The sequence below is a fragment of the Ochlerotatus camptorhynchus genome, unplaced genomic scaffold (genome assembly GCF_037179485.1).
Source record: "Ochlerotatus camptorhynchus isolate MF236.1 unplaced genomic scaffold, CSIRO-AGI_Acam_v1.1 ptg000330l, whole genome shotgun sequence".
Classification (NCBI taxonomy): Eukaryota; Metazoa; Arthropoda; class Insecta; order Diptera; family Culicidae; genus Ochlerotatus; species Ochlerotatus camptorhynchus.
The window spans coordinates 5,701,064-5,728,857 of record NW_027040818.1 but is presented as its reverse complement, the minus strand read 5'-3'; the positions used below and the strand labels follow the sequence as shown (position 1 = coordinate 5,728,857).

The 27,794-nt window shown below is 39.9% G+C and overlaps 1 protein-coding gene across 1 annotated transcript; it reads left to right on the top strand.

Annotated features, from left to right (window-relative positions):
- Positions 1 to 481: 481 nt before the first annotated feature.
- Positions 482 to 27,677, top strand: bin (biniou). The gene is made up of 3 exons (XM_065230459.1): positions 482 to 1,755; positions 17,279 to 17,820; positions 27,173 to 27,677. Exons 1-3 carry the CDS (start codon positions 800 to 802, stop codon positions 27,571 to 27,573), a joined length of 1,899 nt encoding a protein of 632 aa, XP_065086531.1. The 5' UTR covers positions 482 to 799; the 3' UTR covers positions 27,574 to 27,677.
- Positions 27,678 to 27,794: the final 117 nt, after the last annotated feature.

The window sequence follows — 27,794 nt, the reverse complement described above, 5'->3', positions numbered from 1 at the left end:
CGGCTCGATCTTGCCTCGGCTTGTCCACTATCCAGCAAACCAGCCGGTCGGTCGTCATCCTAGAGTCGATACTTTATTCCTCCGCACAAATCTTCGGAACGTATTTCTAAAAATAACAAACTCATACACTATTACAAATAAACACCAGTCGGGGAAAGGGTTATTCCTATATGTGATTGCGATCGATTCCCGGAGATTTGGGGTGTTGTGCTGCGATTGCCGAAAATCGGCTACCAAGACGGCAGCGGCGGCGGGAAGAAAACCGAAAGGCGTGCGATCGTCGTCGTCGTCGTCGTCGTCGTCGTCGGTATAGAATTTCTGGAGGAACCGACAAGTGTAAGTGCGTGGGTTGAGAGGAGGGAAATTATTGCTTACCGAGGCACAAAAAAGCGGAGAGTTGGAAAATGTCTTGTTTGGTTTTTTTTTTGTTTGTACGAAGGATTTCTCAAATTAGTTCATCGTTTCGCTTCGTCGGGTTCAGTCGTGTGCGCCTCTCACTTGGAACCAGCTGGGCCTGGATTCGGAGCTGGAATAGAGATCCAGTGACCTCTTGTAGACAAATGAACTGCTGTGGTTGATTTTAATAATCTATTAAAGAGGCAAATATTTATTTTTTGTTTGATTCAAGTGCTCCAAATATTTACAAATAGTCGATTTGATTATTGAATCCCATGTGTAGACAGGGCCAGTGTGTGTTTACGGGATTCGTCCGGTGTGTCTATTGAGGAAATAGCAATTCAATTGTGTGTTAATTGAGTTTTGTTGTGACTGATTGGTGAATTTTTAGAATTAGGGAAAAATGATCAAAACGGAAGAACACGCAGATTCCAGTACGGTTGCCGTTTCTGGAGGCTACCATTATCGAAATATTTCCTCGAACATTGTGGTGGCCACGCCGCACATTATTGAGAACCCTGCACTGCAAAGTATGGATAACCATTACCATTATCATGGTGCTATATCTTCGTCGCAAATCGACGTGAAGAACGAGATGGACGATCGCAACTCTCCGGCTTACCACGTGACGGATGTGAAAATGGAAACGGACAAGATCCCTTCGATGTATCACCACTTCGACAAGATCTCCTCGTACTACATCAACCGATCGCCGTATCTGATATCGCAAGTGAACGAGGATTCCGAATATGCCGAGCCTCGTGCCTCGTACCTTTCTCAGCTGGACAATTCCATCAACACCATGAAGCTCTCGGATTCCGTTTCCATACCGCCATTGATTAACTATCAGTCCCTATCGCACCCAGACATGGCGTCTCTGCAGCGCTGTCGAAGCAACGGCAGCAGCGGAGGTCATATTTCGCCGACTTCGTCTATGAACTCGACGCCTCTGCCCACCATAAGCAACGTCCATTCGATGGTGGTTCATCCCACCAGTAGCACCAGTGGAGGTCACATTACCATCAATCAAAATCCAATGCTTCACAAATCGCAATCATCGTCGCCGATAACTCCGGCGGCATCACCGACTCTGTCCAGTTCATCGCAACCAACGTCGGGGATGAGCAACTCAGCGGCAGCGGGGCAGAATAAGAAATGCACTGCCGCCGGAAACGGAAGTGGCGAACAGCAGCTGACCAGTACGACCGGGGCCGGAGAAACCGGATCGAAGAAAACGAATGGAGGCCGAAGGCAGGAGAAGCCTCAGCTCAGCTACATCAATATGATTGTGATGGCGATCAAGGATTCGCCCCACCGGAGAAGGACGCTCAGTGAGATCTACAAGTATTTGCAGTCGAAGTGAGTACCGGTTCCCAGCACGATTTAAGCATGAAGGGAGCCTTATCCAGATAGGTTGTACAGTGATATTTCGGTTTTATCAGCGATCGTTTTTTTTCACCCTCAGTTTATATATCGGTTTTATCACGAAAAATGTTTCAGAATTGAATGAATGAGCTGAAAACTTATATTTATCATTGATTTATTGTCATCAATGTACTGCAAAACATCGTTAGAAAATGTTACCGATGGTGAATTATTATTGTGCCCAATAAACCACTTTGAAATTTCGGGTTCTACATAGAAATGGTTTAAGATCTATTCGTGAGAACTGTTCCTTAATAGGTATGTTCCCATAATTGCTTTTCTGTAAGATTCCGTACTTTCTGCAGCATATTAGGCCTGAACAAATCACAAATTTTTCTTTTGTCACTCGATGCTCGCACTAGTCGAGGAGGGGTGGGGGGATAAAAAATAAACCAAAAAAAAAAAAACATGTAAAATTCGTTTTACATTATATCTAAACCGTATATTTCAAACGCTAACATTTTTACTTAGCCTCCGTTTTAGCCTTATACTTCTTTGAAGCCGTTATTTTTGACACTAATGCCACAAATGTTGACTATATTATGTGTAACACTCGAGTTATCAACAAGACATTTCGCGCATAAGTTTTTGTATCCTTTCAAGGAAGAACATTGGTAATAATGTAGATGAATAGGATCAAAGGAATTGATTTTTGGGTGTTGATAAATTCCGGGTAAACCATCAAGTGGAATACCACAAACGTAACAGTTTTTATGAAAAAAAAAAAAAACGTTCTGTTTTCGATACTTCCTCCCTATCCAAATATAACTCAGTTTTCTCAACAATTGTTCGTGCTTCAAAAAATCTAACTAGACGTATGGATTCAGGAAGGTCTATTCAACAAAATCCAAGCGTAATATTCAAAGAAAGGAGCCAAAATCCATCTTGACTGAACATAAAAACCAAATTTCAACAAAAATACGTAGTTTTGTCAATTTAAACCTGGCTTTGGAAGTGCTTAAAAAAATAATCATCACATATGAATTCAGCAAAGTCAATTCTATAAAATCTAAGCATAACTTTCAAAGGACAGTATCAAAATCCAACTTAGCAGAAAAGGAAAACAAAAAATAAACCTTTTCGAATTACAAACCCGGTTCAACCTTCTCGTATGGATTCAGCAAGGTCCATTCTAAAAAATACAAGCCTATTTTTCAAGCAAAAATGCAATTTGGCAGAACCGAAAAAACAAATTTCTATGAAAATACGAATGGATTCAGCCTTTCGGTAAAACCCACTCCTATTTTTCAAAGGAAGGAGCCGAAATTCAACTTGGCTGAACAAGAAACCCAAATTTCTATTAAAATACGTACTTTTTAGAATTCAAACCCAGTTTTCTAAAAAAATGTGCATGCTTCAAAAAATTTACCATCACGTATGGATTCAGCAAAGGCCATTCTATAAAATTCAAGTCTATTTTCTAAGATCGGAGCCGAAATTCAATTTGGCAGAACAGAAAAACAAAGTTTTTACGAAAATACGTACTTTTGTGAATTTAAACTCGGTATTCTCAAAAGTTGAAGAAATTCAACCCTCACGTATGGCTTAAGCAACTTATATCAAAATACAAGCCTATCTTTCAAAGATAGAAGCCAAATGAAAAAACCTTCTTTTGTGAATATTAACCAGGTTCGTCCTTCCGGTATTCAACAAGTTCCATTCTATAAAATCCAAGCACAAATTTCAAAAGATTGAACCGAAATCCAACCTGGATTCAAAAAAATCTACCATCGCGTATGAACTCACAAAGGTCTATTCACATTCAAGCCTGTTTTTCAAAGGACGGAGCCAAAATCCAACTTGGCTGATCAAGAAACCCAAATTTCTATAAAAATACGTACTTTTGTGGTTGTAAACCCAGTTTTCTCAACAATTGTGCTTGCTTTAAAAAAAAACTACCATCAGATATGAACACACGAAGGTCCATTCTTTAAAATCTCAGCCTAATTTTCAAAGGATGTGAATCTCACAAGCACGAGGAAGGGATCTACGGGAGCGGAATCTACGTTAAAAGTTAGGTAAATCACTTCAGGAAGCTCAGACTAATATTCAATATAATTCAATCACTCAACAGAACAGTTTGAACTCCCTAAGGAAGGTTTTGAACCACTTCAGAAAAGTTTGGACACCATTTGGAAAATTTAAGCTAAAAAAAAATGTCGGTTCACTTCGGAAAACTTTCTACACTTTCACTAAGCAAGATTGTGTCCTTGCCAAAACGCATAGGCTTTGCGTTAATTACATGCCTGGTTGCCAAACATGATGCAGTGAGCGTTTGGGTTGTGCTAACCTTTAACCGTGTTGTTATTTTTATTTAAATACTCAATTCTGTATAATAAATATGTACCTGTTTTTATCTACAATATATTTTAGAGTTCAACTACGATTTCTGTATCACTACATCTACCCCCAACAGTACCTATATGTTATATGAGTATTTTTGTATCACAGTCCTATTGAAAGTAAAATGAGCATAAAATAACACGCGTGAGTCATTCCTTTCTCTTGGTTCGACGGTGTCAAACGAGTGTTTCATTAAGGAACGACAAATTCGATCACAGTAGAAAATACAGCAAGGATTACGATTTCAAGTACCACCACGCCAGCATCATCACAAGCATAGATTCTGATTTTTGATTCATCTCGGAAAAGGCAGAAGTAGAAAAACTATCATTCGACTCCGGTAAAAAAACACGAATGACGATGCCACTTACTTCAAAATTTTTAGGCATCAGTACGGCCTCCAGAACTGAACAAAACCAGGCTAGAGAGTGCGAACCTAAACCAAGTCATGGAAGAAAAAAGTCAAGACAGGGAGGACACCTATTTTTAATATCAATATGCTAAAAAAAATTAATATTAGAAACATAACAATACGTGTGGGATGCATGCGTTTATAGTGTACAGTGTAAATCGAGCAGGCACATCATTTCCTCTTACAGGAACTCGAGCTCGGCGCTGCTTAGCATTCAAAGTCCCATACGGTTCATGGAGAGGATCCCCACTTTCAGCTGCTGCTCGATGTAGTGGTCAGCCATACGTCGCATATCCTCAGCAATTTTACCTATCGTTAGGTGTTTCAGGGACTGCAGGAAATAAATTTCATACTCTAGATCCAAAAATGCGCCTCAGTGTTTATTCGGCTGTCGACCACTCTCAATGTGTGTCACGCGATCGTCTGTTTACTCGGTAGCAACCATTGTGTGGTCCTCCTCATTGTTCTTCATCAGCAGTTCTTTCAGTCGATGCGTCGTCGACTTTGGAAAACAACCGTTTCGTGATAAATGTGTGAGTGCTGACCACGTTTTGCGTCCATTGCTACAATGGAAGCGCTCTGACCATCGTTGACGAATCTGCCATACAAGCAAACCACTGGAAGTGGCTCCCGTTCTGGAAGAGGAGGCTTATTGGATAGCGGAAGATAAAAGGTTTATTGTGTTGTATCTTCTATTATTTTAATATGTATTGTAAAGTGAACAAGAATCCTCGGCTCTGTAAAGTTAATTCGGTTGAGCCTTATCAAATAAATAATTTTTTTTTTCACTTGGTTGCAAACAAACCTAAGCAACGGGTAAATCGATCGAATCGAAAACTTCATCGCTCAACAGTGTTGTCGTTTTATATAATATTGTTCGTGACATACTTGTCAACGTATTCCTTAACGTGCCGAACAGTGTGCCATACTGTGTTTCGGCACAGAGTGCAGAGTTGATTACCCTTTGTTCCACCCTTTTTCTTCAGTATGTGCTTCGCAATTGAACAGTATTCCTCAATTAGCCTTAGTTCTGGACAGGGCTTGCAAATGTCATTTTCAATGAAAGATCTCACGCGATATTTACAGAGATATTTCTGTCACTATCATCGGTTGAGAAAACGATGATAGAAATTTTCTTCAAAATCTCATCGAATTTTTCGTCATGACAAAACGTGACAGTGTTGTGTTTATCGTAATTACTAGCTCATTATATTGTTTTTAAATTTACCGAGAAAATCGTAATAATATATTCACTCTACCATGATAGTGAGAGGATCTGTTTTCTCATTGTCACATGACGGCCGTAATATTTACCAGCTCTGGTTCCGGAGTATTGGCCGGATTAATCTCCTTGGGATCCACTGTGACGCCATTCTCACTGTAATACTGTTTGGTGAAATTTGAGTAGTGGCAGCTTGCTAAGTCCGTTTCAGAACGTCCCACACCGTGGATTTCGACAAAAGTTTAGTTAACTCTCGAGCGGATAGACCGGGATTTTCGTTTCGAGCCTGCAGGATTGAATTGCGACGAGCTTGCTCCAGTGAAGCCATGATGTAAACAAATTAACTTACAATCAAAGCCAACTGTGATTCTATACACTCTAAGCTTGACTCAGTGAAACTTTAAAAACTTTTACAGGAAAAAGGCCTTAATGGCAGCGTTTTTAATGTGTCCGGATTATTCCGTGTTACCTTTATATCAAGATCAAATATCAATGTGACAATTCTTAGAGTTTTTCATGCAAAAAACAGACAAAATCACATCAGTTACGAAGAAACTTAAAAGTTTTAAAGTGACTATAATAAAATTGAAAAAAAAGTCCAACTTACATGGATTTATTACTTACTTCATGAAATAGATTTTCAACCTCGGGTTGGTTTGACTCTCCATCCTCAAAAGAGCGGTTTCCGAATTTATATTTTTTTAACTCGCTGGTTGAACATTAGTTCAAGCGTAGCGCTATTTTACTTGACTCTAAAATGCTGGTAAGGTTGCCAGTTATCTTGATAAATGTCTTAGATTTATAACAAAAAAAAATGAACGAACTTACTTTGAGAAATTTAACTCAGCAATAATTTTGTTATGTTTTGTTTTATAAACAATAAATGAACAAATATTCTGTTTAAAAACACAACTTTACCATTGAATCGTGCTTTGGGCATACAATGACTCATTCAAAGTGTTTTTTATGTTGCTTCATACGCGAAGTTAGTGATTTTCAGAGTTGGTTGGAAATGCTAACATGAAGCTTTAGTGTGATAATTTATTAGCTAGAGAATGATCTTTAGAAGATAGTAGGTGGATAGTTCCGTTAGAGTACGGCAGTATGAAAAATTGAATAGAAGTTGAAAATGAGCGAAGGGCCATTAATGCGACATTTTTTAAAGTTAGACGCACATCTTTTGCCTAACCCGTACGATGTACGCGGAGACTTGAAGTATACAATGACTGATTTTCATTATTAAACAGTTTTCAAATCAAGCAGTGTAACAGTGATAAAATTGAATTACTGTATGATGATTTTGCCTGTTAGTATGATGGTTTTGAGGCTATGATGGTTTCTGATGATTACTCATTTGAGTCATGGTGGTTTCTGATGGTTACTCCACACGGGAATAAATCCAATCTCCAAAATGAGAAAAAAATATTCATGATTTCATAAACATAGCTTGTTTTTATGTTATGAAAATACACCATGAATAATATTCCTGATATCATGAGCTATTTTTGCGTAACGCAGCCGAAATTCCTAAAATCAAGAATCATCCTAGTTGAAATCATTCAGCTTTTAAAGCAAAACATGTAATACAATAAAATAAAGCGTCAGACTGGTTTCGAACCAAGCATCTCGGGATCATTGACCACCAGACTATCAGTACTTGTATAAGACCCCGAGCAAAGTCGGTTAACAAAATGAAAGTAAATCGATATTAAAGTGTGCAGTTCATATCATAATGAAAACTCATTTTGATTTCAAATGTTGCGACATAAGTCTGATATCATATTGTGCTTTCATGATGCAGTCAAGACTTTTTAAATGAAAGCAACTTAACTTGAAGTTCTGCTGTTTACTTCTTGTTTAAAATTTAATTGAAATTTATCTGTCGTTGAACTAATGATTATTGTTTATTTGATTTGTTTAACACATTTTAGGTCATTTGTGACTTGCCCGGGGTGAGATTGGAGCCCAAGTCTTTAAGCTTGAGAAACATGAATGGTAACCATTTACTCCAGGCCCGTATTCAGTTAAACATTATGAATGCAAAATCAGTAATCATTTCATTGAAAGCAGGATTAGTTTTCCGTTTGCTTCAACAGTGTAAAATTTTGCTCTCATTTTTGCTGTGTTAACCGTGAACCAAAACCAAAATGAGATCAACTGATGTATTCAAAATAAGTTACATCATAACAGCAAATTTTGATTTCAATTTCCGTTCCGCTTCCGTCCACATTGCGTTTGGGCCTTAACGCTTGTAGCGGTCATGATTCCGCTGCATTATGAAATCATGAATTTCCATCATGAAGTCAAAAATCATTGTCATAATTTCGTGGGATGGCAAGTTTTATTATTTCATGATTATTTATTCATGAAAATGGAAACAGATTTGTTCTCGTGCATAAGTAATCAGCTATGCAGAATATTTGTTGGACGCAGCCATTTCGATATACATGCGCTCCTCTAAGCCAGACTGTAAAAATTTTTGGTCATCCATCTAGATTACTAAAGGCTGACTAAAAGTAAATTGGTACGTACAAAAAGACCTGTAATTCGTGATTCAATAAGTTTAAAAAGCCCATTAATGGTTGCTTTACAGTACTTTTATTAAAACTTCAAAGTTACAGCATTAGATGGTTACATTTCTCCAGTTCGAACGAAATCTCGAACCTTCCTCTTGAAGGAGCCCGTCAGCGCCCGTACAGTGGAAACGGACACGGAATCAGCGCATTTCTTCCATTTTTCCCGCATTTCCTTGATATCCTACTGCCCTGCCGCTTCGTCGAAGTCGCTGCTTTGTAATAATACCCAGTATTTTTCGATTGATCGAAATTCAGAGCAATTCGGAGGATTCATAAGCTTGGGGACAAAATCAATATTGTTGGCCGCACACCACTCCAGAACCACCTTGGAGTAGTGGAAGTTGGCCAAATCGGGCCAAAAGATGACTTTGCCCCTATACTTGCGGATGAACGGCCAATACACGCTTTTTCTGGCATTTTTCAATGTAAACTTGGGATGTCATCGTCGAGAATGTGACGAATAGTTACGTTTTCAGGCCACAACTGCAAATCGCTTGCCAAATCATGGCCTTCTTCGTGAACTTGTCGGCAAACACGAACTTGAATTATCCCGGCACATCTCCACGTCCAGTAGCGATGTAAAACTTTTGAAAGGGAAGCTGCTTAAAATCGAGTTTGACGTATGTTTTGTCATCGATCAAAGTGTAGCCCTTGTGTTTTGTCAGGTTACGGAATTCTGTTTCATGTGCCGGTTCGTATGTTTACTGGCTTTGTACGACTTCTATCCTTCCCTGGCAAGGATGTTCCGCACCATTTGAAAGTTGGCATTGTAGCTTCTGGCCACATCTCGGATCAAAAGACCAGGGTTGGTTTTAACTCACCTTAACACCTTGCTGCGCAGCTGACGATCCCTGGTTCCAGTTTTTTCGTAGGTCCGCTGATTCCTTTCCACAGTGAGGGTTTCCTTGTAGGTTTTGAGCACTCGACAAACTGTTGTTTTCGGCATCTTCAGCACTTTAGCCAGCTTGGAACCGGACCACTCCGGATTTTCCAGGTGTTTGTGCACAATTTTTTCTTCTTCTTTCGAGTTCCATTTGACGTTATTTCTGAACGCGATCTACTACTCTGATCCAACTTGGACCATTTGTTCTCTATAGACCTTTTTGACGTTTAATCGTCTTTCTCTATCTAGCACACATGAATGAATGGACGGTTTGTTTTCCCTCTAATCTGTTTCTTTCTTGCTCGCACTCGTTCGATTTAAATGGTGCAGTAGTGTGCGCTGATTAAACGTCAATAAGCTCTAGAAGAAGTGTAAACAAATCACTGTCAAAGATCTTCGATTCTCATCACTAGAGGCGTGCGAGGGGCGTACCAATTTACTTTTAGTCAGCCTTAAGCACATAAATCGGATGGTTATATTTTTGAGTTTAATGTAAGCGTAGAAGCATTGGGTTTTATGTAGCACTGACTTTGAAAAGCTCAAGTCGAATATTTACCCAATTTTATTCTATTTTTTTTTTTTCTTTGGTTTGTTTTTTCCGTCGATCTTGTTTTCCGTGCTGAGCACCAATGCTACCGACGTGCCAGGAAGGCAGCTCCCACACCTGGACCCTACCTATCGACCCATCAACTCATGAACCGGGGACCAACGGCTTTACTTCCCATCCGAAGGAAGGCGTGATCAGAGATGTTATGCCTCAGAACATCCCGGCGGCGCCGACTGGGATTGAACCCAGGCCTGCTGGGGTGAGAGGTAATCACACTTACCACTACACCACCGGCGCCGTAATTTTATTCTATGTTGTATATAACAAACAGCTTCAATCATGTACACATGCTCAAGCTTTAACTTTGCCAAGGTTGTTATTATTGTTTAACTTTACCTATCACAATCAAAGCGTTAATGATTAAAGGTTCCCAATGCAAGATTTATTTATCTATGATTTAATATTCTATGATTAATGAATTAAAGGGTGGCCACTGCACTGGGAAAACCAGGAGAACCAGGAATTAACATGGAATCGAGAACAACCGAGAAAAATCGGGAATAACCGGGAATTTGATTGGAACCTTACAATATTTTATCGGTTAATAAACGTTCTAAGTCCGATATCTTGAATGCTTCTCTTAAAAACTGGAATATTTTTTCAAGCTTGGAATCTTTACTTTTAATTGTAACAAAATTAGGTTTAACAATAACAAAAATTAAGTCTGAAAAAAAAAATTGCAAAGTCCCAGAGTATGGTAATTTGATTTATTTTTAATTATTTTAGAACTTTTACAACTTTTCATGCTACAAATTTTCTGTAAAATTTCTTTATTTATGAGATATTGAATGCACGTCTATAGAGGATTCTTCTCACATACCTTACTCTTACAATTTTCTGAAATGTCTAACTCCATTATTAGAAACATTAAAGACCGGGATCTTGAAATTTGTTCTCAATAGAAGTTTCAGAATCTTTAGATTTTTTGTGAATCCTGGATCTTGAAGTTCTGTGCAAGGAATCTTGAAAATTTTCCAAGTTTTGGATTTACTAATTGTTTCTAAGAAACTCATCTTTGGATACCTTTGCAAATTTGTCAAGAATGAAACTTGAATTCTGCCCGACTACAACTCAGCAGCACGAGACTCCTCGAACTGTGTCTCAGAGTCGGCGCACCACTGGGCAAACTGGAGGGGTTACGCGGACTAAAGGGCACTCAAGGTTTCAAATTAGCTGAAACACCGATAGGATCAATTTAAACACTGTATTTCTCTTGTGGTGTGGATTATGTGGCGTTGTCGAATTTCTGAAACCTACGACGACTGAAGTTCAGGGAGCGCTCGCTGTGGTTCCAGAACCATTCTGTCGATGGCGGATGATGAAAAGCCGATCCTGTCGCCAAGATGGTGGTAACACGGCTCGCTGGAATCCATAAAAGTTCTGGCACTGGTGGATTTTACAAGGCTGACCTTGTCGGAAACATGGCGGTACCACTGACTAGTCTACCGGCGACTACAGCGAGATGGCGATCGAACTAGTGCGTCTATCGGACGTCTGCTGTAGTGCGATGCAGGTTGGTTTCAGCTGGTATAGCGGTTTGTGGAGATGGTTCCGATGCACAGGCACTTCCTTCTGACGGAGCCGGTCGACGATGGCAAGGCCGCCCCTCTGTCGAACCGTGAAGGGAAATTCTTCTTTACTTGTCTTTTACGTTTAGGTGAACGCAACTAAAACGCCACCTAAACCGTAGCGTGCAATGGCGGTCCTTGACTCGTCTACCAGATATTGATTTGATTGAATGAAAAAGGTCCTGGCGAGGAGATGAAATTCATTAGTGCCGTTCTTCGACCAATTTTGAGGTAGGCTTAGAATTTACCTGAATCGGCGGAATTAGTGATTTACACTTAACCTTGATTTACTACTTGGTATTCTCTTAAAATTATACTTCACAGACATTTCTGGTCTACACGCTCGCCTGAGATAACATGAACAACGGCCGTTCCTTAAGCATCGCAGAACCCTTCAGCTCATACCCCGTGGCGCCGTGTCACCATTTAGCCGCGGCCATGCACGCCTTTTTCAGCAATCCGCCGTTAAGCATGGCCGTATCGTCTGCCCAGTGAGTTTCACCGCAAGTGTTATACAGATTGACTTGAATGCTCGATCACATGGTGCAAATTTAAAATATCTTATTGGACCTTTGTAACAGAACGGTTGCAAGGATTTTCTTAGGATCATTCCAAAAAGTTTTCAGAATTAGTTTTCCTCTCAGAGTTTCTCTCAATAATCTTATGATTCTGTCCAGTATTCCCTAGAAATTTTCTTCATAATAATCGAGAAATTCTGTGCAGAACACTTTAGGAATTCTTCACACAATTAAATATTCTCACGAGAATTTGTTTAATTTCGGTCCATAATTTTCTTAAGAATTCGCTTTGAATATTCATCGGAAATCTTTTGCTATGCCATTTAGAATTAAGAAATGTATTCTCCCAATATTCCTTGTATATAACATCAGAATTCTTCTCAAAATGCCCTTTTGGAATTTTCTTCAAAATTTCCTCAGATTTTCTAGGAGCACTACTCATAGTTCCTTCGGAAATGTGCGCAACATTTTTTGTCAAACCCTTCCAGAAACTCCTTGAAACTTTCTCGAAATTCTTATCAATTCTCTTAGGAATTCTCTTGAAACTATCAAACTATCTAAAATTTGCTAAGAATTTATGAGCTATTTTCAGAAATAGATTATTTCAGGATTGTAGTCATGCAGTTCAGATTGTCGAAATGATAATTTACTTTTAAGGAAAGAGGCTCCGAATTCCAGTAGAGTGATCCCTGAAATCCTTTCGATTTGTTTAGAGTTCCCTGGAATTAGAATCATAATTCCCATAATAGTCTCTTCAGAACTATCTTAAAACTTGTCATTACAATTTTCAAAAGAAAAAATCTAAAAATGTCCTGAAATTTCTTACCAAATTCAATTGCAATTCTCCACCTTTAGAATTATTCGTAAATTTCCTCTTCAACTATCCTCTAAATTTATTTGGCATTCTCATCGTAATTCTCTAGTCTTCATAGCAAAGAAGAATAGCAAGATGAAACTGTCAGGAGAAAAAACATTATATTTTAGAGTCCTCTTTTGCGGTCCCTTTCATCCAATGAATACCCCCCGTATGCAAAATGTTTTTTTGTGGTTATGCTGCCCCCTGGGATGAGTTGAAATTATGCGCTTTTTTAATCAAAACAATCAAACCCAAAATCAGAGATATCCCATTTCTTAATTGTTCAATTAACAACAAATCAATTATTTTTTGTTCGCTGTGCTGTCATTTTCCCACCAATGAGATTGCAGAACAGGCTTGAAACTATGGGTGATGATCCTCTGGAGAAGTTAATGCTCATATCGGCGTGATATAACCGACAACAAATATTTTACTTTTCGGTTCGTTAATAGATTAATCTGTTCGAATGAAAATCGAACATCACTATATGAATGTGAAACGTCATTTCAAATAGGAGAAACAGCCCTATTACTGCGGTACGTTAGCAGCGTTAGAAGCCTATTGTTGTGTATGGAGGTCTCCATACACAACAATAAGCTTCTAACGCTGCTAACGTACCGCAACAATAGGACTGTTCATTAATAATGAGACCTGACCATTAATAATGAGGGGCGTCATAGCCTAGTCAGTAAAGGCACGGTATTACCAAGCCGGAGGTGGCTGGTTCGATTCTCGGTCCTGTCGAGGGAATCTTTCGGGTTGGAAATTTTCTCGACTTCCCTGGGCCCCCTCCCAAATTGGTAATTGGCATGGAAAGCTCTCAATTAATAACTGAGGAAGTGCATTTAGAACACTAAGTTGAGAGCACGCAATAAGCTAATATACACTGCGAATAAGAAGAAGAAGAAGAATAATTTGATAAATTGAAAGGGACACCGGGGCTAATCACAAATTACGTTCCCATGGTAACTGAAATAAACACGAGTGTTGACCGGTTGTTCATAGTGTCAGAATCCTACAATAGTCCAAAAATCAAAGTCCAACAGCCACATATTTTTTTTAAATCTGAGATCTTTTTTAATACGCAACACAGGGCAGTCTTAACCCTATTTGCGGCCCTGATCTATTGTTTATTGTGGGGCTCCCTATTTTTTTTTTGATTTTGAGTTATTATTTTTTTAGTTACCAATGTTTTGGGTGTTCAATAATCCTATGCTAGACTACCATGATTCTCCTTTGATACATAGCTAACATAGTCATATAATCTAAGTCATAAGTCTAGTCGCATAGGAGTATTGAACGAAAACCCAAAACTTGATAACTTAAAAATATATATATAGGGTAGAGAACTACTGCGGCCTAAGCGCCCATTTTGGGCCTATCAAGCAGAAAACATCAAATAAATCCATGATTTCAGCGTTAACAGGTAAATAATGCGTTTGGTACGATACTTTAAATCAAATGCTACCGAACGAAGTCAATAAGAACGCGAGATATGAATGTTCGCACCCAATATTATCAAATACAAATGAAGCGCTCCGAACGAATCAAACTTTATCTTCATCCGATAGGCCGAAGTGAATTCATTGGCGTTTCAATGGCGTTTCAATGCGTTAAGCCGAGTTTAGAATCCGTAGGCCGAGTTTGGCGTCAAGAAGCAGTGTTAGACTTTTGACAATATCTCAACGATTGGTTTCTCTTTATCAAATCTTACGGTACGTACGGAGAGGTAAATAAATTTGGAAGCCATCAGTAATAACAACATTCCGTTTGGTGCTAAACTGCGCTAGATTAAAAAGACTAAGTGTGGGTTGTGCTTAATAGGCCGAAAATGGGGTAATTAACCCTATTTACAATTTATTTACGAAATTTTGAGAACCACTATATCTTTTTGCTATGGAATGGCTATATAACTAGATACATTTAAAAATTCCGAGTCTTTTAAGAATATATCAAATTTTGGACTCCATAAAATTATCTAAATTATGGAGTATAATTTGACCTTTTTTTTGCGATCTTTTTTTTTATCTAGTTCGTTTATTTGGAAGGCTCAATCGCGTTAGCTTTACGGAGCCGATAATTAATTGTTCACTGTGTGTAACAAAATTCACTTAATTCTATGTCTAGTAGGAGTTGGGCCGATTACTCGCGGCTTACTCGAGGTTAGAAGGGTACATTTTCGAAGGATAGGATCAGGGGAGGAGCTTGGGGTAGGGTTTCGTTGTCTCATCAGAGCGTTGTCGCCAGTATGAACGGTAGTGCTGTTCTAGCTTCGTCCGGAGTTCGACCGGCTATGGTGGGTGACCAGTGGGCGACGATGAGACTCATCGAGACGGGGGGACAAGACAAACAAAAACTAATAAAGAGAGGCAAAAGACAAAAGGAATTAAATTCTTATACTAGACATTTGAAGAAAAACATAAACGGACTGCATATAGCAGAGATCACGGGTTGCCAACACGTCTCTGATAGGAACATAGGGTTGTCTTCCTTGGGCCTCGAGGGTATTCAAAAGTCGCTCTCTGGTGGCGTCATTATCCGTACATTGCCAAACTGCGTGTTCGATGTCATCGTAACCGTTTCCACACCGACAGATGTTGCTGTCCTCGAGGTTTATTCTATTGAGATGAGCATCTAGCGAGTAGTGGTTGGACATAAGTCTACTCATCACGCGAATGAAGTCACGACTTAAGCCCAAGCCTTTAAACCACGCTCTCGAAGAAACATTAGGAATAATTGAATGTAACCACCGTCCAAGATTTCCAGTGTCTCAATCGGTTTGCCAACTCGAAAAGGTACTCTGACGCACAAAATGGTAAAATTCATCGTGTGAAATTTGCCTGTCATACAATTCGCCTTCCTGCGCGCCCACCTTTGCGAGAGAGTCCGCCTTCTCATTGCCTGGGATTGAGCAATGTGAGGGGACCCATACAAAGGTAATCATATATGATCTTTCGACCAGCACACACATCTGCTCCCTTACCTTTGAAAGGAAATAAGATGAGTGCCTACCTTGTTTCATCGACCGAATAGCCTCAATCGAACTGAGACTATCCGAGAAAATGAAGTAATGGTCTGCGGGCATGTTGGAAATCATCCCCAATGCGAAGTTGATTGCTGCCAGCTCAGCAACAAAAACGGAACAAGGTTCCTGGAGTTTGCGGAAGGCGCTAGAGTTTTCATTGAAGACACCGAAGCCAGTGGATCCACTGAGACGAGACCCGTCTGTAAAATATCTTTTCATGCAATTGACTTGTTGGTACTTTTCAGTAAAAATACGCGGAATAATAATAGGTCGAAGTTGATCGGGAATCCCATGAGTTGCTTGTTTCATGGTCAGATCATATTCAATTGAGGAACTGCGATTGGTGAAGTGAACACGGTCTGGAGTATAACAAGGAAGACACATATCTGATGATATGTAGTGGTGGTAGATTCTCATAAATCGAGATTGTGTGTTCAGCCCAAGAATTTCTTCAAAATTAGCAATTATAAGTGTGTTCGTCACTCCGCATTTGATTAGTATTCTGAGAGAGAGCTCCCAGAAACGGTTCTGGAGGGGTGTTACTCCTGCCAGAACCTCGAGACTCATGTTATGCGTTGAGTGCATACAGCCTAGAGCAATACGCAGACAACGATATTGAATTCGTTCCAATTTTATTAGGTGACTTTTTCTTGCCGAGAGAAAGCAGAAAGAGCCGTACTCTAGAACAGAGAGAATAGTTGTTTTATAAAGCGTTATGAGGTCTCCCGGATGAGCACCCCACCATGTGCCGCAAATTGAACGGAGAAAGTTGATCCTCTGCTGACATTTTTGCTTCAAATACGTAATATGGGTATTCCAAGTGCACTTTGAATCAAACCAGACCCCAAGGTACTTGAAAGACAATGATTGAGTAATGTTTCTGCCCAAAAGATTAAGCTGCATTTGGGCTGGGTACCGCTTTCGAGTAAACACTACCAGTTCAGTTTTCTGCGGCGAGAATTCGATCCCTAGATTCATAGCCCAAGAAGACAAGTTATCTAAGGAATTTTGCAATGGTCCTTGCAAGTCCACGGCATGTGGACCTCTTACGGAAACCACACCGTCATCTGCAAGTTGTCTTAGCGTGCATTGTTCTGCCAAACAGTTGTCGATATCTTTGACGTAAAAGTTATAAAGAAGAGGGCTGAGACATGAGCCTTGGGGCAGGCCCATGTAACTAGTTTTTGCGATCTTGAAACCTCATAAATTTTCAAAATTCCGATCTTGAAACCTAATAAATTTTCAACATTCCGAAAATTTATTTTGTGCTTTCAATAGTGGGGAGAGAGTGCATTTCTCCGGTTTTCTGCATTTAAAATAAAATGCTGTCACTTTTCAGTGGCATAAATTGCTGGAATCAGGTTATGGTTGCACTGGATTGCAGTCTTGTCTGAGATCTCATTTATGGTGGAGAGTTTATTAAACCATATTTTCTCCTCACTTCCAGGTATGACTTCTTCAACGGTGAATACAACGGGTGGAAGAACTCCGTCCGGCACAACCTTAGTCTGAACGAGTGCTTCAAGAAGCTGCCGAAAGAGTGCGGCAAACCGGGCAAGGGCCACTACTGGACCATCGATGCTTCGGCCGAGTACATGTTCGAAGATGAGGGAAGTCTACGGCGGCGGCCACGTGGCTTCCGCCGGAAGCAACAGTTGAAAGCCTACACCGGTGGCAGTGCGTTCTATCCGGCTGGGAGCGGAGGGTACGAAATTTCCGTTCCCGAACTACCGAGCGGTTACATCTCGCAGCCGTACGCTTCGTACGACTATCCGAACGCAAATGGGCAGACATTTGGCGCGGATTCGTGGCACTACCCGTCGGAAGGTCTGAGTCAGTATTCGAAAATCACCCACACCTCCCTGCACGATCATCAGCCGCCTCCGGGCTCGCCGGGACAACAACAGCAGCAGCAGCAGAACCAAGGCTCAAGTGTACTGGATTATGGCAATTACTCGTTCGCTGCCAGTTCGTACAACATCGATAATGGTAAGTGTTTCGGGTGTGCGTTTCTGTGTATGATTTCAGTAGAATGGATTCTTTGTTTTAAGCTAGCGAGTAGATCACGAAGCTACTAGGAATCTTAATCGATGTCGAATGTGCCCTGTTGACAGTTTCGCTTATTGTTGCCTCGACCTTCCCGTTTAGGTCGTTAATCTTTTGACGAGAGACGGAAGAATCGTAATTCATTCAGACAAGCGCGTATGCAACAAGTTGTCGTTTAAGCCGAGGGGAATAAAATGAATATTTAGTGAAAGATGAATGGATAGCAGATATTCGGGGGGTGCGAAAATGTTGGATATTATTTGATGAAAGAATTGGGTTCTTTAAGTTTGAAAAATATATCGGTTACTATACACGGAGATGAAAACCTACACAAAATTAAGTACTTTTCCCTCTATTCCCGGGTTCAGCCCAATAGCCCAAATTTGAGTAAATCGCATATAGTACTTTCCATTTAAAACCAGCAAAAAATTACTTTCTCTTAAGTATATTCTATCTAAAATTAAGTTTAATTCACGTTAATTTGAGAATATGTAATTTACTCAAAAGTAACTTATTGGGCTGAACTATATCGTTGGGTCGAATCTCTTGTTCCTTTGACAACAATAACGAGTGCAAGTGAAAGGCTCAACTCAAAAATAAGCAAAAAAAACCTCAAATTGTTGGTATTTTTTTTCTCCGTGTACATCATCTGAAAGGGCTTTGTTTTTTGAGCGCAACGATAATTTTTTGATCCCATTTACTTCCATCTCTATTTTTAAATCAAAATTTAATGCAAATTAACCACTTCATTGTTTCACATAAAACTTACAAATTGACAGCTTGCTCCCATACACGGCTCAGTACTGCGAACTAACTCAAAATGCTTGTCATCTGGGAGCCGAGTCAAACTGTCGAACGGGAGCCAAACATTCAAAAGAGTTCAGAAGTTATGTGGGTAGTTACTGTTTCAACCACAAGTAAAGGTATCGCCACCTACTGAAAACAAATTAAGAATTATAATTATGAATCCGTCGAAACATCAACCTTAGTAGGCGGAAAATGTAAATCATCGAGCGTGATGCTCGAATAAGTGTTTTCATTTGATATTAATAATAATGCCAAAACTGGGTTACAAATCGCTGCAACAAGAATTTAATCAAACTTTATAAGAGTCATGTGAGCTTTGTGGGCAGGTGCACTCCCAACACCATGTATACGTTATTTGTGGAGCAGAGAAGGAGGAGCTAAGAGTTCATTTGACAGCATATATATACAATTTTGTGAGTTGTTTCAGCAAAACAATTTGAAGCTTCGAAAGATTTTCAAGATGTTTTCTTGCTCTCTTGAAAAATTTAATCCGACAGAGTTCGCAATACCCAGATACACGGTATCAGTAAAATACCCAATAAAGACTATAAAAGACTCGATATTACCTACAAAGTAAGCATTTTCGAGAGAGGCGGCGACTACCCATTAAATGAGTAAAAAAAATACCCATTTATGAGTATTTGTTACTCACAAATAAATACTTATTACTTATTTCTGTAGTTGCAATTCCTCAAAAATGGGTAAAAATTTAATGAGTAGTTCGAGTATCACTTGAAAATGCTTATTTTGTAGTCATTATAGGGTATTTTATGGTTACCATGTACAAAGTGCCACCGAGGGGCGCTAAGATGGTAATTTTTGCTTATGATATCACACTTATTTAAAGCAGTTCTAGTGCTCCAAAATTAATAAAATTTTGGAATTCGGCTCCATCCCGGATAAACGCGAACCATAACTTGGCCTTACCAAAAATGGTTAAAAACTGTTTATAATCCCTGCTAAACTTTAACTGAAATGGTTATGGAACTTTACATGAACGATTGTGTGGTAAAGTTTTAACCTTATGTATTAAGGTTTTTTGGAAGTGAACCTTACGAATAATGGGTTGTTAACTCAATACCCATAAAGAACCCAATTGCAACCTACATATATTGTAACTGGAATAATATAAGAAATTTGGTTCTTTAAAGTTGAAAAATTATTTGTTTTTATATACATTATCTGAAAGTGCTTGGTTTTCTGAGTACAACGATTTTTTTTTTTTTGAACTCGTAGACTTTCATCTCGATTTTTAAATAAAGATTTATAGCAAAATAATAACTTCACTGTTTGACAGTAAACTTTCAAATTGACAGCTCGCTCCCTTACAAAGTCCCACCGAGGGGCGCTAAGATGGTGTTTTTTTTTTCTAATGTAATCATACTGATTTAAATTAGTTTCAGTGCTGAAATTTTGGATTTCGGTTCCATTTTTAATGCAGATAACGATTATGCATTTACCTCGATACCCTTAAAGAACCCAATTGGGTTCTTAAAGGGCATTGAGGTAAATGCATATTCGTAATTAGCATTAAAAATGAAACCCAAACCTAAAATTTCATCAATTTTGGTACACTGAAACTATTTTAAATAAGAACTATTATATTTGCAAAAATCACCTTATTAGCGCCCCTCGATGTCACGTTGTATGGAAGCTAGCTGTTAGTTTGTCAGTTTAGCGTCAAACAGTGAAGTTATTATTTTGCTTTAAATCTTGATTAAAAATCGAGATGAAAGCGTGTGGGTTTGAAAAAAAAATATCGCTGTGCTAAGAAAACGAAGCTCTTTCAGATGATATATAAAAACCGATATATTTTTCTGGGCCTCCCTTAGCTCAGTCGGTAAAGGCGCAGCTACAAAGCAAGACCATGCTGGAGGTGGCTGGATTCAATTCCCGATCCAGTCTAGGAATTTTTCGGGTTGGAAAATTTCTCGACTTCCCTGGGCATGATTGGACTTGCCACACAATTATACCAATGCAAAAATGGTACAGGCATCGAAAGCTCTCAATTAATAACTGTGGAAGTGCATCTAGAACACTAAGTTGAGAGCACGCAATAAGCTAATATGCGATATCCAATAAGCTTGAAATGCGAAGAAGAAGAAGAATATTTTTCAAAATTTAAGAACCCATTTAGAGAGTGGAGATGCATTGATTAAAAAGTCTACCTAATTGATTTTTGGTGAACAAGCATTTAAAACCCTTAAATTTGAATAACCCACCACTTTTCTTAAAATTTTAACTGTCCGGGTTCCATAATTTTGAAAAAAAAATAACGGTTTTTAAATATAATAGAGCTTCGTTTTCTGCGCACAACGATTTTTTTTTTCGAACACAAAAACATTCATCTCGATTTGTAAATCAAGATTTAAAGCAACAATAAACTAATAAATTGACAGCTCGCTCCAGTACAAAGTCCCACCGAGGGCGCTAAAATGGTGATTTTTGTTAATGCTATCACATTTATTTAAAATCGTTCAGGTGCTCCAAATTGATGAAATTTTGGATTTCGCTTTCATTTGTCATACAGATTAGAAACATGCAATTACCTCAATACCCAAGGGGCAATCAACTCTGCACACTGTGCCGAAACACAGCATGGACACATCAAGGCACACTTTGATAAGTAGGACACAAACAATATAATATAAAATGGCATCACTGTTCAGTGTTGACATTTTGCCAATCGTTGCTAAGGTTTACTACTCGGTTCAATACTTTGTTTACTCACAAATGAAGCTCGTGAGAGGGTGTCATACATAAAACCTAGGATCATAAAACTGGTGATACAAGGATTTAATCAATTTAAAAACAACAAACGTGTACCCACCAGTGTTGAGGATCTTTCGAAAAATTCTGTAAGTATTGTCTGAATCGTAAATCTTTTCAAACCTAGCAAAACTAAGTCCGTCCCTTCCTGATCACAGCACAAATCTCAGCGGATCGTGTTTTTATCTAGCACAGCTTCTATTTGGGCCTCACTTCAGTCGAGTTCATCTACACGCTAGAGACGCTAGACTCGGAGAACATTCTTGACGGAACCAATGTTAACATAGCTGCACAGACATTCTGTCATATTCTTTCATATGTGATCGACCGACATGTTCCCAAGAAGACGGTAGCCGTTGGTCGTACCCCATGGCTCACTCCCGAACTCCGAAGGCTGAAAAGACAAAAGAGAGCCACCCTAAGAAGATTTTCGGAAAACAAGAGTGTATCGCTGCGTGACCACTACGTGAAGTTGAACATAATCTATAAACGCGTTAGCAAGAGATGTTATATTCGATATCAGACGGGCTTACAACGACGACTCAAATCCCATCCACAATCTTTTTGGTATTATGTCAAACAGCAACGTAACGAGTGTGACTTGCCTCCTTCAATGAAGTGGAATGGGACCGTAGCCTCTGAACCACAAGAAATATGTGATATGTTTTCCTCGAAGTTTTCTAGGATTTACTCCAACGAATTGCTATCCGATTGACAAATATCATCAGCATCTAGTAACACACAGCCGCCAGGGCTAGCTATGCCTGAAGTCACTGTCAACAATAATGCGATTATGGCAGCTGCACGTAAACTAAAAGTGTCAACGTGCTTAGGTCCCAATGGAATTCCGTCGGTGTTTTTAAAGAACTGCATTGACAGCTTGCTCGAGCCACTTCAAGTGATCTTCAGCTTGTCGCTTTCATCCGGAGTGTTTCCGTCCTGCTGGAAACGTGCATACATGTTCCCTGTACACAAAAACGGCGATAGCAAGAATGTTGATAATTATCGCGGAATATCCTCGTTATGCACTGTTTCCAAACTCTTTGAGCTTGTTGTGATGGACCAATTATTCTTTCATTGCAAGCAAATTTTAAGCCCAGACCAGCATGGTTTCATTCCCGGTCGTTCAACCGCATCAAACCTTTTATGTCTCAGTTCTTACGTAACCGACAGTATGCTTGAACGAGCACAAACGGATGTACTATATTTGGACTTATCCGCAGCATTCGATAAGGTCAACCATCAAATTGCTGTAGCGAAGCTTGGAAAGCTTGGAATTCATGGAACTCTTTTGGATTGTTTCCAGTCCTACTTGAACGGTCGTCGCTCGGAAGTAGTCATCGGCGAATCCACTTCAGCTTCATTTCCAATCACGTCAGGGATTCCGCAGAGAAGTCATCTTGGACCACTCATCTTCCTTTTATATTTCAACGATGTCAATGCAGTGCTGGACGGACCAAGGCTTTCGTTTGCTGATGACTTCAAGCTATATTTCAAGATTCGTTCTGAGGCTGACGCTCAGTTTCTACAACAACTTGATGCATTCGCTCATTGGTGCCAGATGAATCGTATGACCGTAAATCCTGCGAAATGCTCAGTTATTACGTTTTCTCGACTGAAAGATCCAAAACTCCACGATTATTCATTTTCTGTAGTACCACTGGTAAGAGTGAACGAAATCAAGGACTTGGGAATTATCCTCGACTCCCAGTTGACCTTCAAGCAGCACGTGTCGTTCTTAGTGAATAAAGCTTCAAAATCTCTAGGCTTTATCTTCCGGTTAACAAAAAAGTTCGCGGACATTTACTGTCTAAAGACGCTCTACTGTGCATCAGTTCGGTCGACATTGGAGTACTGTTCGACTGTTTGGAGCCCTCACTACCAAAATGGAATCGTAAGAATAGAATCAGTGCAACGGCGGTTTATTCGATTCGCATTTTGTTGACTGCCATGGCGGGATCCATTTCGTCTTCCAAACTACAAGCACCGATGTCAGCTAATTCGTCTGGATACACTTAGTACACGAAGAGACGTTGCTAAGGCTATGCTGGTTTCTGATGTCTTGCTGGGTCGAGTTGATGGTCCTGAAATCCTACAACGAATCAACTTGTATGTGCGACCAAGATCTCTACGGAACAATGCGATTCTACGACCTCAACCTCACCGCACCAACTATGGAATGAACAGTGCCATTACTGGGATACAGAGAGTATTCAACCGGGTTGCCAGTCAATTTGATTTTAAAGTTCCGCGTGACTTGCTACGTGCTAGATTTCTTAATGTTTTTAGATAACTTGAAACATATGGGTAGTTTTAATGTATATTAATTTAGTTCATTGGCAACAACTTATCCATCATTGGGGCCAAGAAGCCTGTTGATGAAGAAATAATAAATAAATAAACACCTACGCTATGCTATTATTCGTACGAAAAGAACTACGAAGAAACTATAAGCATCGATCATGATGAATCCTCACATTCAGTATTGGAAAAGTTCACCAAAACTCAATACGACTCGACTCGCGATTTCCTTGATGAACTTCGTGGAATATCGCCAACATGGTTTACCCTAGAGAGGGTGTAGTATAAGAGAGGAGTGGATTCAAAACAAACTGCCTTGACAACCTATGCCTAGGTGGTTTCTAGCAACACTGCCAATGCAATCAAGATAGGCGCTGCTCGATTGGCTTTGGCAGTTCGTTTGGATCAAAACCAGCCAGTCCACTCCTCTCTTATACTAAACCCTCTCTAGTTTACCCAAAGGTCACCCATGGAAGCGTTATTCCAGAATACAGTTCTTATTTTTGAACGCAGCATTTTATACGAAGCGTACAACGAAGGATCAGAGCAGGATCTTCTGCGAGAGTTGAGGTGCATTAACAATTTTACTATGCAGAATGGAAAATAAAGAAGCATACAAGCTTATCATAGGGGGTGGCCAGATTTGAATCACGGTCACGGAAATTTTCACATTTTCTCCTGTGTTTTTCCTCGGATATTCTTGTTAGTCATTAGTCTTAATTGGCATGGACTTCAATGGCATGACCACCGGACTTTATAGGGATGGCCATAGAATGCTATAAGTTCTTGAATCAAGAATCGCCCATGTCTGTCATCTGTGTGGAGCTGAGTGGATTGGGCGGAATATTCTATAAAGACCTACAGGCGCCGGATAAAGTGCTTCCGCTGAAGTTTGCGGTGGCCGAGAATCCTATTTTCGAAGCAAGACAGATGTTCAGGGGGAGATGTTTGATACACAGTTCGAAAAAGTAGTGTAAATTTCTGTTTAGTATGATGCACATAAATGGAGCGTCACATATCATATAAGTTTACATTATATATCATGTAAAGTTCTGAGACATTTCATGCAATGTAGCAAATATTGTATACAAAAGCCCATTGTTGTAAACAACATTGTTTACAAGTTGCTCGGTTGCGTGAAATGAAATACAAGTTTACGTGAATGAATGTTTACATCACTATTAATGTTCAGAATTTTTATCTGTGTAGTTTTCATCGGTGGTACAGTGCGGAAGGTACCTCTACTGCATCAGATCGTAGCTTGGTAGGCTTGGTGGTGTGTAATTAGAAGGTGGCAATCAGCAATACGATAGGCTTGGGTTATATCTTTGAGGACACGCACTTCTGAGTCGATCAGATGATTTAAAACTGGTTCGACGATGTTGCTCCTAGCGTGGGATTACACTATCGCTCGCTACAATTCTGGATTTACTTTAGTCGGGGAGGAATCAACAATTCAAAAGGACATCGAGCCAGAATCTTGTGGAATTTGCTTGAACACCGTATTGATTTGATGGTTTCCAGTTCCTCTTCCACCTCTTGACACGCTAACGCTCTAATGAGAATGAAGCTGAATGCTTGCCATCCATCCATCAGAGAAATTGAGAATGTAAACACAATTACAAAAGTCTTAGCTTTGAGTGTTGCCAAACTCATGGAATATTGACGCCTTGATAGGCATACTTTGATTGACCTTGACAGGCATGTTCGGCACCGCGCTTGGCATAGCTTTCTGTACAACTCAAGGGGTAAGTCACTCAGCACATTGTGCCGAAATTAGATTTGGCACACATCATCGTAGCCATTGGATTGTTGTAAATAAAATGGGAGTACTGTTGGACAATTGTCATTGAAGTTGTTCACAACCTTATGTGCTGTTTGACTGTATATTCAGGACCATCCTCTAATTGAATATACCAGAGGAACTCAGGCCAGTAGTTTGCTTATAGATCTAAATACGAAATGTAGGTTCTACAGTGGGCTCAAGAGAAAGAGGCAGTTAATCAGACCCCATTAGTACCCTTAATTCAAATAATGCTGCAACTCACACAAAACAAATTACAGAAGTCTATTCATCATCCTCTATACTCGGTCTCCAACAATGTTCCCCACCGGTTCCAACTCTTTCCGGCCGCTGTTAGACCGTTGCTTTCATACAACGAAAGGCTAGATTTCTGGTATGCCTTTGAGGGCATTATAAAACCCTAAAACACAGGTCTTTTATTATCCTATGAACTCAAAACACCAAAATTTCGGATACCCACCACTTCCTGCGTCATTCTCAATCCGATTTATCCTTTGCGATTTCAAACCAAAACATTCAAGGTGTCAGAAATACCGGGTTGCCGGGATGGATGTTTTACAAACAATTGCAGCTTGCTCTATAACCGGCACAATCGGCACACTTGCGGCACACGGACAAAAAAGATGACCCAAGATTGGTGTGCGGAGTGACCTACCCCTTAGTACAACTCAATTACTCGGCACGAATTAATGTGTGCAGAGTTGAATACCCCTAGTCAATACCTCTCTCTGGGGTTCTTCATTGGTTCAAACAAACTGCATTGGCAACCTATGCCTAGGAGATTTCTAGCAACACTGTCAATGTAATCAATATAGGCGCTGCTCGATTGGCTCCGGTTTTGACAGTTCGTTTAGCTCAAAACCTGCCAGTCTGCTTTCTGTTATACTAGACCCTCTCCAGTTTCAAGTACAGGTATACCTCCATATAACGTAACGGTTACTTTTGATTTTCATCATCGTTTTCTCGCAAACGGCCATTCAATCTTGCAACGTAAAAACACCATCAGATAGATGAGACAATCCTCCATCTATTGGTAATGTTGGTTTGAATGATTGAGTTGTTATTTGTGCGAAATCGACGATGATAGCCAAAACGGACAGTTACGTTATATCAAGGTATGGACCTTTTTGACGTTTGATCGTCATTTTCTATCTAGCACACACTGATTAATGGACGGTTTGTTTTCCCACTAATATGTTTTCCTCTTGCTCGCACTCGTTCGATTTAAATGGTGCAGTAGTGTGCGCCGATTAAACGTCAAAAATCTCTTTAATATTTATTAATCTAGCTATGTATTAAGCATTCATATGCCCCTCGGTATCCCCACGACTACGTTATTTGAGCCATTCCTCCTCCACTTCCCCTCTTTCAACCTAACTTCATTAATTGCCTACTTGAGAACACATTGATACGGAAAGAGTCTCGACCATCAACAACACGAGAGTAAAGCAAACGAAAATCTGTTGAAACATCGCTTTGCCATCGATTAAGATTGTATGATTTATGGTCCGTTAAATATTCGACTGAAACATTGTCCCCTCGCTCATAATGGGTTTTCCCTTTCAAACTGCAATAAACAAAACCTTTCACACTTTGTTTCGTTCCATTCAACAGGTCTGAAAATGGCACCCCTCTCGCAGATGGTTCAGTCCGACGGAACGCCATCGCCGTCATCCGGTGGAAGCAGCGGTGCACAACCCGGAGGAGAAGGAGGAGGAGCAGGAGTAGTGACTATGACACCGACAAATGGCAGTCCCCAACAACAGCACTCGGCCATGGGAACGGTCGTCGGCTCCGGAATGACGCACGGCTGCGGTAAGGTGATAACCGGTTATGCTGGTTCCCCGCTGGGTGGCAGCCATTCGGCAATGCTCACGGCGCAGCAGCTGCACCATCATCATCCGCATCATCCTCACCATCCGCACCACCACCATCATAATGGATCCAATTCGGGACTGAACACGGTGCTGACTTCGAACGTGCAGTACGAACATGGGAAATATGCTGCAAATTGATGGCGGGTTTATTTTTTTTTCTTCGGGGATCAAATAATGGGAGGTCAGCTCACAAAGATGGAAGGACGTTGCATGAATGGCTATTGGGTGGAATCTTACAGTACTAGTAGTGTAGGTGTAGTTATTAGGATTTTGTTTTTGCTTGATTGGAAAGGTTTGTAGCTGTTCTTTAGATACAGTTTTTTTCATAGTTGTAAATAAATGATGCCAAAGTAAAAAAT